The sequence below is a fragment of the Adiantum capillus-veneris genome, chromosome 21 (assembly GCF_014529385.1).
Source record: "Adiantum capillus-veneris isolate H3 chromosome 21, ASM1452938v2, whole genome shotgun sequence".
Taxonomy (NCBI): Eukaryota; Viridiplantae; Streptophyta; class Polypodiopsida; order Polypodiales; family Pteridaceae; genus Adiantum; species Adiantum capillus-veneris.
In genome coordinates, this window is record NC_140951.1 from 113533289 (window position 1) to 113553931 (window position 20643).

The 20643-nt window shown below is 45.7% G+C and overlaps 1 protein-coding gene across 1 annotated transcript in view; it reads right to left on the minus strand.

The window, feature by feature from the left end:
* The window catches only part of LOC147431562 (Mitochondrial import inner membrane translocase subunit Tim17/Tim22/Tim23 family protein), a 65767-nt gene extending 48235 nt beyond the window's left edge, over positions 1-17532 (minus strand). The window contains exon 1 of the mRNA XM_086494120.1: positions 17276-17532. Coding sequence (XP_086350246.1) covers positions 17276-17414 — 139 coding nt within the window. The 5' untranslated portion in view covers positions 17415-17532. The remainder of the gene's footprint in view (positions 1-17275) is intronic.
* Positions 17533-20643: the final 3111 nt, after the last annotated feature.

A 20643-nucleotide genomic window follows, 5' to 3' on the forward strand; every position in this document is an offset into this window, starting at 1 on the left:
GACTTTGGTTGTGTCGGATTGCAGCTCGAAGACACATAGTTTGCACTTCCATGCGTGTGCACCACCGGCCTTTCCCAACACTCGAGAATGCACTTCATCCCACCATGATGCTTCGTCCTTCTTCTTCTTGGCACCCAAGGGGTCACGTTCACTTGATGCGAAAGCTTGCGCCATAAGTGATGAGACTCGAGAGAGGAAGGAAGCTTGAGAGAGAGAGAGAGAGAGAGAGAGAGAGAGAGAGGGGGGGGGGGGGGGGGGGGGGGGGGGGGGGGGAGGATGGAGCTCTGAGCTTGAGCCTTGAGGCTCGAAAGAGACGGAAAGAGCACCTTCAAACTTGAAAGTTGAGGGAACGGGAGAGATGGAGCAGTGGAGAGTGAGGGAGAGGTGGAATCTCGACTCTCAAGCTTGATCCTTGAGGCTTAAAGCCTTGAGGCCCAAGGGAGAGGGAGATAGGTGATGAATCGTGACTCGAGAGAGATGGAGAGATGGAGAGGTGGAGTGTGAGACTTGAGGGAGAAGTGGAGCCTCAAGCTTGAGCCTTGAGGCTTAAAACCTTGAGGCACATGGGAGAGGGAGAGAGAGGCTAGAGCCTTGGCTTGATGGAAGGTGGAGAGTGAGAATTGAGGCAACTTCAAGCTTGAACCTTGAGGGAGTATGAAGGTTCAAGAAATGCCTTGAGACTTGGGGCTTATATAGGAGAGGAGAAGATCTCCTAGCTCCCCCACATCCCCCACCATTCAAAAGCGCCCAACAGCCCAATTTTTAAAAACTGTCAAACAGCCATATTTTTCAAATGCGCCGTTTCGGCAAGGCGTTCCGCCCGTTCTGATCGACATTCCGCCCACTCTTCCAGTTACGGGAAAAAAAGGGAACACCGTTCCGCCATTGTTTCCGTTCCGGCCCCCTAACCTGTCTAGGAACGCGTTCCGAGAACGGGAGGGGCCCGTTCCGCCCGTTCCCTATTACTCTGACATTGAATTCAATTCATCCTCATCTTCTCCTCATAGCTCTAACAGCTCTTCGACCTTCGAGTAAAGTGAAAAGAGAAGCAAGAGCCTGAAGAGGGGAAAGATCCAAAGACACAGCAGAGGCAGGAAGAAGGCAAAGAAGAGTCGATCCCATAGAAGATCCAAAGAGTATTTCGACGGTTCAGACGAGGATTCCTCTTCCTCGGACAGTTCAGAGTTTGATGAGCCGATGTTTGCAAAGAGGGCAATTTTACCGAGCCAACTAGTATGATTTTCTCAAGGATAGGAAGAGGAAACCCAAAGACTTTAAGGAGGGCAGGCAAGCAATAAAGTTTGACACTTTTTCTTGCTTCAGGGATACCCACAGAGCCCTCGCTTTCATTCAACAGTTTGATATTTCTTACTCCAGAGGAAGCTATTCTAAGCACTCCAAAATCCAGAGGTAGGCATCCTACCTCAAGGGGACCGCACAGACTTGGTGGTCTATCCTGCTTCTACATAGGGAGGCACCAACAAAGTGGCTTCAGTTTAAAAGAGTGTTCACTTCCTCATGGCTCACTCAAGAATACGAACTTGATGTGATCACCGCTTGGAATCATCTGAGGATGACCAAGAACGATACCTTAGATACATATTGTCAGAGATTTTGGGACACTTTCTTACCGGCCTTTTCTTTCAAGAAAATTACGTTCACACAGCAAATCGACTAATTTTGTTGTGGTCTACCTAAAGAGATACGAGACTATTGTCTGCTGCAGCAGTCCAAGTCCATGCAACAGATGATGGGACATGCAAAGCAAGGGTTTGCAATGCATGGGGGCACCACTCTTACGTACCCCACACATAGACTAGTCACAACTCGACATGACAAGATACGAAAAACGGTAACAGAAGAAAGGGGAAACAGCAAAAGAAGAAACCTTTAGTCCCTCAACTGTCGGTAGAGCAACGGGCCAAATACTTCCAAGGAGCGTAAATGTTACGGTTGTGGAGAACACGGGCATGTTTTAGCCAAATGCCCTAGCAAGGCACCAAAGAACAGCCAAAGGACAAGCCTAAGAGTTCGAGAGCAGTAGAGGAGCGAGTAAAGAAGGGAAAGACAAATGCTGGATTGGTAGCAGACTTTGTGGGGATGGACCTTGAGCAAACGGATGAAGTACGGAGCTCTACAAATCATGGGGCAAAGTACGAGATCAAGAAGCCCTTATCTTCTTCGATGGAGGAGCCAAGGCCAACTTCATTTCGACAGAATTGGCGGCTCGACTTGGAATTACACCAAAAGAAATGGGACCACCGACTAAGGCAATTCTAGCGGCACGCGAACGGGACTTGCCATTACACATGTTGCATTGTCAGGGGTATTTGGGGCACGAGGACTTTTATATCATGCCTTTGGAAGGGCATGACGTCGTATTAGGAATCCCTTGGTTCCACAAGAACAATGTGGTGGTCAACTACAGGGCAAGAAAACCAACTCTGAAAAATGAAAAGGGTAGAGAAATAGTACTTGATGTAAAATTGAATATCTAGTCAGTCCCACTTGTATCGACTTCGGCCATTTCTAAATTAATGAAATCTAGTCTTTTGTTTACTCTATCTTCTTAAATGAGATAGATGACAAGAAAATGTCAAATTTGCCCGACCTTGAGAAGGAACGACAAGAATTTTTGCAAGCTCAAGCTAACTGCTTCTCAAAAGGCTTACCAAGGAAGTTACCTCCTCAACGTCCTAAAGATCACAAGTTTGATTTGATTCCAGGTAGTACACCACCAAATCCGCCACCTTACACTGTAAGCAAAGCCCAAAACGAGAAGATTATGAACCAAGTGAAAGAATTGTTGAACAAAGGATTGATTCAACCCAGTACCTCACCATTTTGTTCGTATGGGCTTTTGGTTTTAAAGAAACATGGATCTTGGAGAATGTGCATTGACTACAGGGCTCTCAATAAAGTCACCATCAAGAACAGATTCCCAATACCTAGGATCCATGATATACTGGACAGGTTACAAGGTTCTACTTGTTTCAGTAGAATCGACCTAAAAAGTGACTCATCAGATCAAGATTACTCCTAGAGATGTATACAAGACCGCCTTCAGGACGTACTTTGGTTTGTACGAGTATTTGGAGATGCCTTTTGGTCTCACAAATGCTCCTGCAACCTTCAACAGAATGATGGACAGGATTTTTTGAGAGTATAGGTCATTTGTGGGCACCCCTTTCGACGACATCATCGTATTCTCCAAGAATGACACAGAGCATTGACAACACCTCCTACAGGTATTTCAGGCGCTAAGGCAACATCGGTTGGTAGTAAATGGAAAGAAGAGTGAGTTTTTCTTACCAAAGATTCACTTTTTGGGACACACCCTCTCTGCACAGGGTGTCAAAATGGATCCGGCAAAGATTGAGACCATCAAAGATTGGCCAGGTTTGAAGAAAATTCATGAGGTTCATAGTTTTCTGGGCTTCTGATCTTACTATCGACGGTTCACTCAAAAGTTTGCGGAGATTGCTTCTCCTCTGCATGAAAACGCTAGGGCTGATCTGGGCAATAGCTGCAATCTGAGGAAACGGCAAAACGCTAGCTGAATGGTTCCCTTTATAGGCTAGGAATTTGGCTTATAAACTCCTTTAGGCTTAGGTAGAGCAAATTGTCCACTAAACTCAACAAAATAAATCATAAAAATTATTTATTAATAAGTTTGACCGGGAGGTTAGTTTATGGGTAAAACTCTCACACATGTTCCCACTCGGGAATCCAATCGAAGCAGGGAATCACTCGTGGGATTCCTCTAACCTAAAACTACATGCACGTCATGCCAGATGCCCACAGTAGTGTACTAACATATATCAAAACGCGTGTACAAACCATTTATGCAAGAGGGTTCCAAAACTGGAAAACCTAATCTAATGGACTCGTCCGGACATGCATGTCCTACGAACAGGCTCACAAAATTGCCGAAACTAATCCTCCTAGGGTTCTAGACACTCCTGTCTAGGAAGAAGGGGAAAACTAGCTTTGGAAGTTGATGAAGTATATGCACATGGCACACACAGCCATGTGCACGTGACATCGCCTCCTCCTTAAGGTGAGGTACTCGTACCGAACTCCATGCACACCATAAGATGGTCTCGAATGAAGTTCCTTCTAGATAGCGTCCTCCATGGCGACTTTTGAGAGAGAGAGGCTCCCTTGGATGATGTGGAAATGCCCCAAACACAAGGATGGTGATGATGCATCTACTTGCAAACCATGGAGTGCCTCTAGGATTAACGATGCCCTTCTTGGTTACCGCCAGACAATAACCTTTGCTACCCCAACTCGGATGGTGTGAACCAAACTGCAGACCAGATGGATGCTCGTCGAGCGAATGGCGGGATGTACACACGTCGATGTCCACAAAGGTTACTGACCAGCCTATGGTGCCCCTGTCACAAACCGATGACGTGGCTGGCCCTCGAACAATGACACGTGGTAGACTGTATGGAACCCCGCAATATGCGCCGACAGGCTGGTACGACATTCCAAACAATGCGGCGGGATTTGCGGCGCAATCTGCACTGACAGGCTGACGTGGCATTTTCGTACGGAAACTGCAAGAAAAAGCGTTGGCAGATTTTAGGACAGCTTTAATTTGAGAAGCTTTTGGGATAGTTGCTTTTAAAAGAGAAAAGCTTTTAAGTTTTATTGCTTTTGGGGCTCTACTTTTGGGGCATCCCTAGTATCTATAAATTAGTGGGCAGGGCCTCACTTCTCAAGGCATCTGGACACAGAGTCTGAGAGTGAGCACCTACCCACTCTCTTGTACTTTGAACACAGATAAATACAAAAAGAAATACCGAAAGGCGCGCCAGTCTTTGGAACTACACCGGGCCATGTCGACCTAATTGTGAATTGTGAACTGTTTTGAAGTGAATCTCTGCTGTGCAGTGGTAGAATCTTGACTTGGGGTGTCCAAGTTTGTTACAGCCCCTACGCGAGAAGATTGGCAGGAGCAACGCCAAATGGGAGATGAAGATGGAGATGCCCTTGGAATGCCCTCAAACCATGGCAAGTCCTCTATGTGATGTCTCACAAAACCGCCAAGAAACTATTGACTTACACCACTCTGCTGCTTCACAGGTCTAGGGCATACTTGTACGACTAGTATGTCTCTGGGCTGGCCACCCATAGTCTAGGTTGCTCCTGGTCCGGATGCCTGAGTTTGGGGCTGGCCGCCCACCTTGTCAGGGCACCTTCATATATTTCCATATATCATTTTTCTGTTGGGTCGTGGGGATTTTTATCAGGCCTTGCCCTACCTCCCCTTGGGCACCTATTTATAGGGGCAGGGGGGTACCCACTTCCACATCTCACAGAGATCATATAATTGTTGTACTGGGTCTTCTGCTCCTGGTAGTCATGGGGGGCTGATCGCCCCCTCTTCCCTACACCATGTATCCATTGTCTATCTCTCTCTCCCCTCTCCTCTCTCACGCTTCAGCACACATGCACTCTCACATGGTATCAGCAGCGTCAGCTTTCCATGGTCTGGGACCGCATCACCTTCTGCATCAGTCTTCTCTACCAAGAAGGATCAGCCAGCGTTTTTGCATCAGCCAGGCAAGCAATGGAATTCTGAGCTTTTTGTTGCGGAGAAACCCTTTTCCACCTGCGTTTTTGCTTTCCCATGGCGATCACCAGATTTGGCACCTAGCGCTGGCCTTCTCAAGCTCTTTCCTCGCCTGAAAACCCCTCCCTCCACCTGCGTTTTCAGTCATCAGTTGCGTTTTTGGGAGCATCTGCATTTTCAGCCAGCAGCTACATTTTTTGGAAGGTGCTGCGTTTTCAGCAGAAGAGGGGAGCGCTTGGCCTCACCCCGGATCTTGCAACCACCAACCCGGCTTGGCATTCGGTGCCTTGCCGGCGAGAATCCTCTTCGTTCACTTCAGATTTCAGCCATATATCCACTGCTGTTTTCTCTGTTTTCAACCCACTTGGGGTTGTGACTGTGATTTACCACCCTCCCTACACCGTTTGCTACACTGCTCGTGATGGCATCTTTCCTCGGAGATTTCTTGGCGGTTGGAACACCCCAGACTGCTGCTACACCCGCGGAGTCTTGTCCTTCGATGGACATGGCAGCAGACATCTTCATCATTTGCCTCACATCTTCAGCTTCATACGGTTTGTCCAGCATCAGGTGTTGAGAGGGGGTGTTAAGACTTACACATTCTGCTGCTTCACAGGTCTAGGGCATACTTGTACGGCTAGTATGTCTCCGGGCTGGCCACCCATAGTCTAGGTTGCTCCCGGTCCAGTTGCCCGAGTTTGGGGTCAACCACCCACCTTGTCCAGGCACCCTCATATATTTCCATATATCATTTCTTCTGTTGGGTCGTGGGGATTTTTATCAGGCCTTGCCCTACCTACCCTTGGGCACCTACTTATAGGGCTAGGGGGGTACCCACTTCCACATCTCACAGAGATCATCTGGTTGTTGTATTGGGTCTTTTGCTCCTGGTAGTCATGGGGGGTGATCAGCCCCCTCTTCCCTACACCAGCATCTTGTGTTTGTATCTACTGTCTCTCTCTCTCCTCTCCTCTCCTCTCCTCTCTCACGCTTCCGCACATGTGCACTCTCACAGAAACCTCGTCTCTGCAACGGATGTGGCTGCAAACATAGGCTCACGATGCCTGCGAACTCTTGCGGTGGTTGCCTCGGATTGGAACCCTTTGACTCCGGATTAAGGGCCACCAATTGCTAAGAAGAAGCAAATGGTGTGGACTTGATGTGCTGCCAAAGATGTGTACAAATCAATGACAATGCAATGCCTCTTCCGAATGATGGAATTCTCCAAGCAGATGAGAGAGATCGTTGTGCAAACAATGTCAAGACTACAAAGCTAATAGGCCAATCTCGATGGCACCTTCCTTTGTCGTCAAAGGCCGTTAACAAATCCTGATACTCGCAATCAACACCTTCATGTTTCCAATGCATGTCTTCAACGATGCGATCTGTCATGTTGAAGAAGTTATGACTGCAAAAATCCATGCTAGGATTTCTTTATGCCGAGGTGGTCAAGCGTGCGCACACCAAGTCAACCACCCTCGTAATCGCACCACAACTGTAATCCCCAATATGCAATGTTTGCATTTCCTACACTCAAAGGCGTACGGTCCTACGCGCAATGGACAATCTTGCAGTTCCCTAAGAGAAATGTCCTTGAGCGAAACGGTACAACTGTCACTAGCATGTGACTACTATCTATTCTTTTTGTTGATTTCTTTCTTATTATTTATTTATTTTCACTTTTTGGAAACACCCCTCTAGAAATTTAACTGCCCTACATTGCATAGCTAGTGTGGAACTGTTCATAGGGAGTCTAGGCCCGAGGGCAAGAGAGCACTAAGGTTGGACAAGGACTATGGTTAGCCAAAGTGGGGTCATTGACTAGCCAAAGTGGAATCCTTGGCTACAGAAGCTACATTTCAGTTCTTGGTGTGGCTGCAGTGTACAAAGAGGGTCAGATGACTTAGAAAGATACAATGGCAGCATCTCCTAAAATTTAGGGAACTGCTATTTTGAGACCTAAAAATGTGTTCGTGTCATTACCTCCGGAATGACAAGGGGAACATTTTATTACTCTGCCGTGAAGTCGGGAGATTTTTAGGCGGCAACCCCGAAACGGGAAATGGCCTGTAAATGTGCCAAGTGGCACATTTCTGTGCACTTTCCTCATGCATGAAGAAGTGGCGCTAAATTTAGAGAAGAGAGGGCTCATTTTCAGTTTTCTGTCACAGGTTGAGAGCTATGGAGTGCTTCCTTTCCCTCTTATGTACAGTGCGGTGCCAAAAGTGATGCCCTGCACGCTACGCACTGCCCTCTCTCTCCCCTATGGCAGTATGTTATGCCCCTCTAGTGGGCTTTTCAATTGACCAATGTACAGTTGTGTGGGTTCATGCGCGATTGCCGAGGCAAGAGCCTCTTGCAAAGGTACTAGATTAGCTAGCGGCTAATCCCCCACAGGTACAGGTGATTCGGAGAGGTTTCACGTGCAAAATCTCGTCCGATTCAAAGGGCAAGTAGCCCTACAGATGCGGGAGCTCGAGGACTTGCTACGGATGCGACCGGCACGCAAAACAGAGCCCGAATTAGTGAATTACAGACTGTTGTGTATTTTTGCAGGTTTAGGGTTTTGGCCCTAAACAAACCCTAATACCCCCAGGAGGTTCGAGGACGCAAGGGGACCGTTGTACACGTGATCTGGCGCATTTTCGGGGCAGAAAACAGAGAATTCAGCGTGCTGCAAATTCTCGCTAGGTTTTGCAAAGTGTCCGTATGCGTCGGGAAAGTCATCCAATGCGTGGGAATACTGACTGTGAAGGGTCCTAGTACAGTTATCTTGCCAAAATCGGGCCAGAACATTTGAAATTCAGCCAAGGTTGTGCAGGGCACTTGTAGGGAACCACAGCGTTTATTCCCTATTTTAAAGAATAAAGAAATATCGAAAGGGGCGCCTATTTAGGGGCCAATTTGGTGTCGGTCTTCTCATACAGGTGCAATCTAGCAGCCTGTATCCCTTTCCCCTTTGTTGTGTCTTGAAAGTACAGGTAAAGTGGGCGACAAATTAAATGGGTGAAAGCAAATAAGGTTTAAGTCTAGGTCTACCGCCCTTTTTGGATTAACAAGCCGGTTTCATGGTTCCATCGCCGGGATTAAATCACTTTTTCCCATAGAACTGGGCCTTGGTCAGTTTGGGCTTGAAGACACAGGGGATCATACACCAGACACAGGGAATTGCAATTATGGTTGACAGACCAGATGATGTGACTGAAAAGGTTTCCTCTTCGCAGGGTCAACAGACACATGAAGTGGGTGAGTCTTCAAGACCACCACAGTCGGATGATGATATATTCAAGTCCCAGTTGGCTACTGCTATGGCTATGTTCACACAAGTAATGCAGAACCCGAGGTTCTTAGCCTTTCTGCAACCTCCTCTTCCGTCTCAGCAAGTTGGGTCACTGGATCATATTCAAAAGCCTGTAAAGGCTCAAGCACAGGTGATTCATACTGCAGAGTCAATGGAAACACTTGTACACTTGACGGAGAATATGCAATCTCCACAACCTGTGCCTAAGGTGCAAGAACATGTGGTTGAGATGCCAATCTTTCAAGCTGTACCAGTTCAGTCAACCACTTTTCAACAGCCTATAGCTGGTTCTAATGGGCAGGGAAGCAACATACAGGCTATGCAACAAGTCTTTCCACCACCTTCAGTACACCCTGGCTATTTTGGAGGTGGATCGGTATTCCAGAGCATGGCTGGTCATGCACCTGGAAATCGGTTTTACACGCCACGAACAGTGTTCGGGAGTGCTCAAACAATGATGCCTAACCCCATGTATGGTGTCACGGGCATGCTACCAGGGTTTCAAAGCATTCAGGGCCAATTTGGGATGCCACGGGCAAATTTTGGTATGGCTGGAATTACAAATCAACAGCCAAATATGGCATTTCCAAGTCAACTTAATAGCCGTCAAGGAACACAGATGAACCCTAACAGTGTTCCCATGTTTCAGTCACTTCCATATGACAACTTAACGCCACTGGAGAGGCCAACTCCGTACAAAGAAGGTGGCAAAGGTGTGACATTCACGACCTTTACAGGGTTTGATGACAGGAAGAAGGCTCTCTCATTCCTCCAACAGTTTGACAAGGCCTATGCAGTTTGACAAGGCCTATGCAAGGGGAAACTTTACAGAGGCTTCAAAGGTCCGCAAGGCAGCCACTTTCTTGACAGGGAATGTGGGACAATGGTGGACACCTTTATTGCTTCAAGGGCAAGCTCCGTCCACATGGATTTACTTCAAGCAGATTTTTGCAACAGCATGGTTATCTGATGACTTTGAAGCAAATGTCATGACAGAATGGCACCAGCTTAATGCTGCCACTTGCAAGAATCTGGATGACTACAATCGGAAGTTTTGGAAAGCTCTATTTCCAGTAACTTCCTATAGGTTTGTGCCATTGACAGAACAGATTGAAAAATAATGTTGTGGCCTACCCAAAGGATTGAGAAAGTATTGTACGAAGACCAAAGTCACTACTTTGACGCAGCTCATCAAGGTAGCAAACACTGGCAATGGTTTGCTCAAGGGAGAAGATTGTGAATTTAATACTGGCGTCCAGGAAGGATCAACCAAGAAAAATTCAACGAAGAAGTACGTTCCCGATGAGGTTCCTAAAGGGACTCGGGATCCCGCCAACGCAGGGAAAGGCAAAGCTACGGCTGAATCAGAAAAGGGACCAGCAAAGAAATGGAAAAGACGTTTTCCTCGCAAGTCGGAAGAGCAAAAGAAGGTCCTGAGGTCAGAGAACAAATGCTTTATCTGTGAGCAGCCTGGCCACATTGCTTACAATTGTCCTCAAAAGAAAAGGCCAGCTGATTCTGAAGACAAGGAGGACAGGAAAGGAAAGAGGCCCATGGCTGGTCTAGTGCCAGATATGGTGGGCGACAAGCCAAATTCAGATGCAAGTGAGCTTTGCAGAGCAAGGGGAAAGGTCAGGGATCAAACAGTGCTTATCTTCTTTGATCCAGGTGCCAAAGCCAACTTCATTTCCCCAGAATTGGCTTCAAAATTGGGAATCAGACCTGAAGAGATGGGGTATACAGCAGAGGCAGGTTTGGCATGTCCTGGCCATACAGAGGCTGTGACACCTATCATCGGAAAGTTACGCCTACATATCCAGTCCTATGTAGATGCTGAAAAATTTTACATCATGCCACTGGACGAATGTGATGTGTTGCTAGGTATTCCTTGGTTGTTTCGTGTACAGGGAATCATGGATGCCTACAACAAAAAGATCACTGTACAGAGCAGGGGAAAGACTCACATTCTGGATGTAAAGCTTAAAGGGGAGTCTATTCCCACTGTATCAACTTCTGCTATTACTTCTGTAATGAAAAAGCATCTTTCTGCGTACTTGGTTTTTGCACGTGAAGTGTCAGATTGTGATGAATCAAATTTATTTGTGTTAGATAAAGAAAGGTCAATGTTTTTACAACAGTATAGTGACTGTTTTTCCGATTCATTACCGTCTCAATTACTGCCAGAGAGACCCGAGGACCATGCGATAGATTTGGTGCCAGGCAGTAGCCCACCAAATAAGCCTCCGTACAGGGTTAGTGCGGCTCAACAGAAAGAGATAATGAGCCAAATACGGGAACTGTTAGAAAAGGGGCTGATTCAGCCCAGTTCATCTCCATTCTGTTCTCCAGTGTTGTTGGTGCAGAAAGAGGATGGCTCATGGCGTATGTGCATCGACTACCGTGCACTGAACAAGAATACCATCAAGAATAGGTTCCCTATACTTAGAACTGATGATATTCTGGACAAATTAGGAGCAGCAGCTATGTTTAGCAGGTTCTAAAGAGTGGGTACCATCAGATCCGCATTAGATCAGAGGATGTGCACAAGACTGCTTTTAGAACAACGTTTGGCCTTTACGAATTTTTAGTGATGCCCTTTGGTCTCACAAATGCTCCTGCTACGTTCAATAGGATGATGGACAGAATTTTCCGTCCACAACAGTTTGTAGGTACATTCTTTGACGACATGATAGTCTACTCAAAGAATGAAGAGGAGCATAGGCATCACTTGGCCATTGTGTTCAAAGAGCTACGCAACCATAGGTTGCTCATCAATGCAAAGAAAAGTGAATTTTTTTTTGGAAGAGATTCATTTTCTCGGACACATTGTCTCAAAGGATGGTGTCAGAATGGATCCTACAAAAGTTGAAGCGATCAAGTCATGGCCAGATTTGAAGACAGTACACGATGTCCGAAGCTTCTTGGGACTATGCTCCTATTACAGAAGGTTTATCCGAAATTTCGTTGAGATTGCTTCACCTTTACATGCTCTTCAAAAGAAGGCAGTCACCTTTAGATGGACACAGAAAGAGATTTCAGCTTTTAATCTCTTAAAGGAAAAGATGACTTTAGATCCAATCATTGTGTTGCCAGATCTTAGGAAGTCATTTGTGATCCAGTGTGACGCCTGCGGTAGTAGCCTTGGTGCAGTGCTAATGCAAGATGGCAGGGTAGTAGCCTATGAGAGTAGAATCTTGCAAGGGCCAGAAAAGACTATGCAAGTCTATGAAAAAGAACTGCAGGCCGTGATTCATGCGCTCTTAAGTTGGAAACACTACCTGCTAGGTGCAGATTTCGTTGTCCAAACGGATCATCAGACCTTGCGATACTTCTTGACACAGGCAAAGTTATCTGAGAAGCATATGCGATGGGCAAATATCTTGTCCATGTTCCATTTTCAGATTGTGCATGTGGAAGGCAAGAAGAACGTTGTGGCTGATGTCTTGTCAAGAAAGCCACAAATTTCAGCTGTGTCAATTCCTTATCATCATGAGCTTGATGATATGCGGGAACAGTATGCAAATGATGAAGATTTTGCAAGGGTCTTCGAGCAACTAATGGATAGACAACGCCATGAACACTATCTTATCAAAGATGGGTTCATGATGATGCATGGCAGATTGTGTGTCACAAAGCCATTGCGACGCAAAGTTATAAAAGAGAGTCATGTCCACCGTATGCAGGGCATCGTGGTATCGATGCTACAGTTAAAGCGGTTGAGACATTCTTCTACTGGCCTACACTAAGAAGAGATAAGGATGCCTTTGTGCAAGAATGCCTAATATGCCAGAAGGTCAAGTTTGACAGGCAAAAGGCACTAGGGTTACTGCAACCACTACCTATTCCAGATAAACCATGGGAAAGTATTGCTATGGATTTTATCTTTGATCTTCCGAGAACGCAGATAGGAAACAATGGTATTTGGACCATCATTTGCAGATTCAGCAAGCAGGCTCATTTTATTCCTGTCAGAAGAAGATAAAGCCAGATCAGATGGCACGCTTGTTTATGAGCAACATTTTCAAGTATCATGGCATGCCACAGTCGATTGTTAGCGACCGTGATCCACGCATGACAAGTTTGTTCTGGAGAGGCTTGGTTGAGAATATGGGCACCACGCTCAAATTCTCTTCGTCATTTCATCCTCAAACATATGGGCAGTCAGAAGAGGCAAATTCTATTGTCCTAGATTTGTTGAAGTGCTATGTGTCAGAGCATAAAGGAAAGTGGGAGCAATATTTGCCATTGGTGGAGTATGCATACAATAATACAGTGCATTCATCAACTGGCAAGGCACCTTTTGAGATAGTTGAAGGTGGCAAGAAAGTTCCTCCCATACTGCATACAAAGGACAAGATATTTGAAGCAGACAAGTATGTTCAGGACATGGATGAAATGTACAAGAAGGTCAAAGTGGCCTTAGAAAAGACTCGGGCAAAGCAAAAGAAAGCAGTTGATCGTCACCGTCGTGAAGTGGTATTTTCACTTGGTGATTGGGTGCTTCTACGCTTTGAAAAGGCAAGGTTAGAGAAGATGAAGGGCAAGGACAGACTGTTTCCAAAGCTCGGCATGCGTTACTATGGGCCTTTTCAAGTATGCGACATAATCAATGATGTTGCATATAGGCTGAAATTGCCTAAGAGTTGGAAGATTCACAATGCGTTTCATGTGAGTCTTCTCAGACCCTATGTGGGTGATGTGCCAGAGGATATGCCAATTGAAGATCAGCCGGAAGTCGAAGAACTTGACGAGATCTTGGTCCTCGGAACAGATTTTGGCACATAAAGAAAGAAAAGTGAAAGGCAAGGTTGCTAGGCGTTACTTGGTAAAGTTCAGAAACTATCCACCAATGGATGCTAAGTGGATGGAAGAAGGTGAACTTGCAAAGTCACCAACTATGTTATCACTTTACCTTGAAGCCTTCGATTTGTAACCTACCTTGACCCCTTGAGTTTCAAAGCTACATCGATTGTCAGTGTGACAATGGCTTCTGAAAGAAATGATGTACATGGTATTTAAAGTGAGCTCAAATCAAGTACATGTTACATGAATGTTAGAGTTGTACAGATTGTCAGTTTGGCAATTGCTCTTACGGAATGTCCAAAAGTGTGGTTAGTGCTATAGAAGTGAGTATTTCTTGTCAGTTTCTCAAGGATACAGTAATTGCTTCTATTAAAGGGTACATGTGTAACTGCATTCTTAAACTGTCGGTTTGGGTATGCTCGAAAGTGTTACTGGATCCAACGTGTACTAAAAGACTGGCAAAATGCGTAGCTACCATTTTGTCATTGGAAAGTTAATGACTCAAAGCAATGGCAGAGTGCGAAGCTACCACTATGTCATTGGGAAAGGGTTCCCACAAAGGCAATACATGTGTCAACGAGATGTTGAATACACCAGGGTTGACAATGAGCATGTATGTGTCGTACATGTGTCGACAGGTGTGCGCACACCCGAGTATTGACTGTGAGCATGTACGACATAGATGCAAACGAGGACGTTTGAGATTTCAAGAGGGGGGTATGTCACCAGCATGTGACTACTATCTATCCTTTTTGTTGATTTCTTTCTTATTATTTATTTATTTTCACTTTTTGGAAACACCCCTCTAGAAATCTAACTGCCCTACATTGCATAGCTAGTGTGGAACTGTTCAGAGGGAGTCCAGGCCCGAGGGCAAGAGAGCACTAAGGTTGGACAAGGACTATGGTTAGCCAAAGTGGGGTCATTGACTAGCCAAAGTGGAATCCTTGGCTACAAAGGCTACATTTCAGTTCTTGGTGTGGCTGCAGTGTACAAAGAGGGTCAGATGACCTAGAAAGATACAATGGCAGCATCTCCTGAAATTTAGGGAACTGCTATTTTGGGACCTGAAAATGTGTTCGCATCATTACCTCCGGAATGACAAGGGGAACATTTTATTACTCTGCCGTGAAGTCAACTAGGCAACTGGTCGGGAGATTTTTAGGCGGCAACCCCGAAACGGGAAATGGCCTGTAAATACACTTTCCTCATGCATGAAGAAGTGGCGCTGAATTTAGAGAAGAGAGGGCTCATTTTCAGTTTTCTGTCACAGGTTGAGAGCTACGGAGTGCTTTCTTTCCCTCTTATGTACAATGCGGTGCCAGGAGTGATTCCCTGCAGTATGTTGTGCCCTCTAGTGGGCTTTTCAATTGACCAATGTATAGTTGTGTGGGTTCATGCGCGATTGCCGAGGCAAGAGCCTCTTGCACAGGTACTGGATTAGCTAGCGGCTAGTCCCCCGCAGGTACAAGTGATTCGGAGAGGTTTCACGTGCGAAATCTCGTCCGATTCAAAGGGCAAGTAGCCCTACAGGTGCGGGAGCTCGAGGACTTGCTACGGATGCAACCGGCACGCAAAATGGAGCCCGAAACAGTGAATTACAGACTGTTGTGTATTTTTGCAGGTTTAGGGTTTTGGCCCTAAACAAACCCTAATACCCCCAGGAGGTTCGAGGACGCAAGGGGACCGTTGTACACGTGATCTGGCGCATTTTCGGGGCAGAAAACAGAGAATTCAGCGTGCTGCAAATTCTCGCTAGGTTTTGCAAAGTGTCCGTATGCGTCGGGAAAGTCATCCAATGCGTGGGAATACTGACTGTGAAGGGTCCTAGTACAGTTATCTTGCCAAAATCGGGCCAGAACATTTGAAATTCAGCCAAGGTTGTGCAGGGCACTTGTAGGGAACCACAGCGTTTATTCCCTATTTTAAAGAATAAAGAAATATCGAAAGGGGCGCCTATTTAGGGGCCAATTTGGTGTCAGTCTTCTCATACAGGTGCAATCTAGCAGCCTGTATCCCTTTCCCCTTTGTTGTGTCTTGAAAGTACAAGTAAAGTGGGCGACAAATTAAATGGGTGAAAGCAAATAAGGTTTAAGTCTAAGGTCTACCGCCCTTTTTGGATTAAGTTTTAACAGGCAGGTTTCAACAACAAATGGTGGAAATCTAGGTTTTACACTTCCACAAATCCTTTACTTCTTTTCCTTGCGTTAGCGATTGCTTTTAGCTTGAATGATGGTTCCCTTTCACTTTTCCTTGAAGAGAGGGAATGAGAATGTGGTAGAGATGTGTAGAGAGAGAGAGGGAGAGAGAGAGAGAGAGAGAGAGAGAGAAGGAGAATGACACCCAATGGGGTCCAACCAACCCTCTCAAGGGCCCCCACACCGGTGCCAATGTGTATTTGCTTTAGATTGCGTAAATGGGATGTACACACATGCAATACCTCAAGTGCAGACTCTACTAACTGGAATGGGGAATGTCACCGTGGTAACTCTTCAAGACGAGGCACCTCCAAGGCTGATTTGATACACCTTTGGATCCTTCTCGATGTGGGATTGCGAGCTGATTTGTACTCCCGATGTGGAAGGAACGAAGGATTGAAAGCTAGCTACAAAAAAGCAACAGATCTCTCGCGCAAAGCAGGGCTGAAAACACTGATCTCAATGATGCCGATGATGGACAGCAATGGAGCACTTGATGCCGGCGAGGGAATTGCCGAGGGGAAGCTCGATGGGCTGCCGAGGTACCGGACCACAACGGGAAACTCACGAAGGCAGATCCAAGCCACTTTTCGGCGACAGAGAGGGCTGAAATCTGAGAACGCTGAGGCTGATCTGCTGCAAATTGAGATCGTTGGGCTGATTTGTTGCCATGGAGCTAAAACCGTTAGGCTGATGCAAACGTTGGCTACTCCTCTAGAAAACGCTAGGGCTGATTTGGGCAATAGCTGCAATCTGAGGCAACGCTAGCTGAATGGTTCCCTTTGTAGGCTAGGAATTTGGCTTAAACTCCTTCAAGCTTAGGTAGGGCAATTTGTCCACTACACCCAGCAAAATAAATCATAAAAATGATTTATTAATAAGTTTGACCATGGGGTTAGTTTTTGGGTGGAATTGTCGCACATCTCCCCACCTAAGAATCCGATTGACGTGAGGAATGGCTCATTGGATTCCTCTAACCTAAAACTACATGCATGTCATGCCAGATGCACACCGTAGTGTAATAATATTTGCCAAAACACATGAACAACCATTTATGCAAGAGAGTTCCAAAACTGGAAAACCTAATCTATGGACTCGTCTGCACATGCAGGTCTTGCAAACAAGCTCACAAAATTGCCGGTACTAATCCTCCTAGGATTTAGACTTGAATGAAAGCTAGCTTTGATTTTGTCTTTTGTGGTTTTGAGTGATTTCCATTTTGTTTTAACCTCCAGAGCCGCAACAGAACTTAGTATTCAGACCTTTGTATTGTGCTCATGAGTGTGTGAGTGTGTGTGTGTGTGTGTGTGTGTGTGTGTGGACAGTGGTGGACTATGGACGCATGTAGAAACAATGCAAGTAGAAACGTGAAAGAGCGGGCTAACTTACCACCCACTAAGCTCAGCACTCCGCGAACAGCACAGTTGTCCATCATTTCCTGGGCTTTGATCTCCTCCAACGTTGGCACTTTGAAGCTGGGCTGCTCAGGCGGAGGTGGACTTGGCTTAGGCTGCTCGGGTTGGTCCATCTCTCTCTCTCTCTCACTCTCTCTCTCTCTCTCTCTCAAACACGCAGGCACACAATCATCGACAAACCCTCTCTCTCCTCTCTCCTCTCTCTCTCTTCCCCTCCAATGACTTTCTCTTCTTCTCTCTCCTTTGAAGAGGAAAATAGGTGCCCTACGTAATGCCCCAAGTCTTTCAAGTGAGGCCCTTATCACTAAGTGGCACAAGGAAGGAAGGAAGGTGGAAGGTGCAGGTTGCATCAAGCTTTTGTCCACGTTATTTTACCGCAAGATTTGCATGTTTTTCACCCTGTCAACCTCATTAACGCCCTCTCATTAGACATATTTGTCGGTCATTTGTTGTGAGCCGTGACTCGTGACTTGCCAATCTGTTCTTGCAAGCTTCTCTCAAAAATAAGGATACTCTACAAATGGGAATGAGCAAAAGTAGTCGTAGATGTTGTTGGCTAGCTAGTTATTGTAGTTGTGAGGCTCAAGGCAATCCCCATCTCAATCGGTGAGCACCTAACAATGCATTACAAAAGTTCATAAGAGTATATATAGTCAATGATCATTCCCATACTAATAATGAGCAAATACTGACAATGGGAATGTCATTGATGGTTATGACAATGTCACTAAATTTCATTTTTGGTCTACTAAAATGATTTTCTCTCTTTCGGATTGGTCATTCTAGTGATAAACAAGAGATCTTCAAGCTCCACTTCCTCTCTTCATTCAGAGGAGAGTGAAAACAAACCTGAAAAGAAATGGAGAAAGAAGAATGCATCAACCTCTCCTTCGTCACTATCAAGTTCGTTTGAATCCAAAAGTTCTTTCAGTTTAGATAGTAGCTATTCCAAAGGTCCAAGTGAAGAAGTCATCGGCATTATCATTCAGCCTGGAAGAGGGCTAACTACTTGCGTAAGTTTAAAGAAGGAGGAAAAACTATCACCTTTTGATGGAGCTTTTGGAAATATTGACAAAGTGTTGAGATTCATCCAACAATTTGATGCAGCTTTTGGAGATGATAATTTTTCAAAGTCTTTCAAACTCCGACATGTTGTTGTACACTTTCAAAAATTAGCTTGCCAATGGTGAGCAAGTCTAAGTTCCAAAGGAGAGGCTTCAAAAACTTGGAAGGCGTGCTAATCTGCTATCATGAAGCAATTTCTATCAAATGGGGCTTCACATCAGGTCGTCACAGCATGGAGAAGTCTAATATTGGAGGATGGACAGAACATGCAAACATACATTGAGAAATTGTGGGATCTCCATCTCAAAGCAATTGTGTGTAAATGTATCCATTTCCCTGAGCAAAAGTGATAATTTTGTGTTGGGATCTTAAAGGATTGGAGAGAGATTCTATCAACACTCAAGAACCTCACACTATATTGGAGGTTATCCATCAATGATAGCCTCCAACCTTAAGTTTCAAAATTCAAACAAGGCATCTAAATGATCTTATCTGTCATGCCAAGGGCAAACCCGGACGAGCAGGACTCGGGCCAAGGGTCGGCTGCTAAAGGCGGACAGGGAGATTCTATTCAGTGGCCAAGGGCTATATAATGGGGGGTTGGGCGAAGAATCTTCATTACACAGCTCCTGGGTCTTACATTGGTATCAGAGCTCGGGAGAGGGAGGGGCTATGGAGGAAGGGGGAACTTTGCATGCCTTTGCAAGGCTTTGCATGATCTCTCTCTCTCTCTCTCTCTCTCTCTCTCTCTCTCTCTCTCTCTCTCTCTCTCTCTCTCTCTCTCTCTCTCTCTCTCTCTCTCTCTCTCTCTCTCTCTCTCTCTCTCTCTCTCTCTCTCTCTCTCTCGTTTTCATGAGGGCGTGCATGGAAGGTCCAGACAAGGTTGGAACTCCAAGAGTAACCCCTTCTATAAGGAGTTTCATGGCGGGCTCAAGAACCCGACACAATGGGTGGAACTGGGGGCTTGTTCAAGGAAGACCTTGGACTGTCGTAGCGTGTGAAGGAGAGCTAAGGCAAGGAATCGACCTGCACCAACGGTGATGTGAGTGCTACCAACGTGGTCGTGCTGCCCTTTTGGAGCCTTTTCGACTCTATAGCACAACTAGTAGAGCATGAGATCGCTCTCTCTCTCCCTTTCTTGCTCGACGACAGGCCTGCAACGTTGTCTTCGCCATAGCCGTTTATTGGCTTTGACTTCACATGTGGGCCCTACCCTTTCCCTAGGAAGGGACGAATCCCATAGCCCCATCATGCAAGGCGCCTTATGCGGCCGTGAATTCACATGTGAATCAATGTCGGCTATGAGCAGCTTTCGATAGGAACTCGAATCGATGCAGGCTATGAGGAGCAGGTGATTGGAACTCAAAACCCACAAACAATATATGCCGCACTACACAAAGGACGACCTCAAGCATGGCTATAGCAAGACCATGCAAGGGTGATAAAGACCACCAAGCCCGCATGCATCGGTCGTGCAAGGCAATGCCTTCTGACACAAATTTTTCGGTTTTCTTCTTCATTCGATTAGTATGATGGCAAGGCCATTCGACAAACAGTATTTGATGAGGTATGCAGTTGCTTTCTTATTAAGCATGTGTTTGTTCTCTATAGCATGCACTAGGTGTGTGTACTGACATAGCAGTTTCTTACATGATTGTGCAATTTGAGTGTTAGCAGCGACTAAACCTTGGTGTGTAGATGACGGTCAAGCAAGGCTTGACTTTGCACCGGTTGGAAAAATTGGGGTTATACATGCCAAAATGCACTATTATTTTCTAGTTTGCACAACATTTAAGGCAAGCAAGGATTGCATTGATTTACAGAAAGGTCATAAGTTGATTGGACCATAGATTTTGTTGGTCCATATATCTCTTTGATATATCCTCTTTGAGCTATCCTGTGCAGACTTCCGATCTATGTATCTCCCATAGTGGCTTTCCAAGTTGGTGATATGTTATAAGCATACGAACTTGTTGACACTTTGTGAGTATATATGGACGGTCTTTCAATTAATGCTAGTCTGCATCAAACCAAGGGATTTCATTGTCTATTGGAATCCACGGCTATGAGTTAGATGGATTCCAGTTGGGCATTTTTGCCATAGTTGGCAAAGAGCACGACTCTCTCATAGGTTGATCAAGTATATTGGTAAGACAGAGGTTCCTTGGGTTGCTGAACGCTTCGGCAAGGCCAATTTTCTTTGAATGGTTGGTAGGGCCGGCTTTCTTTTGCTGTAAAATCTGTCTGTGAGCAAGAGTATCTGTAGATATGAACAAT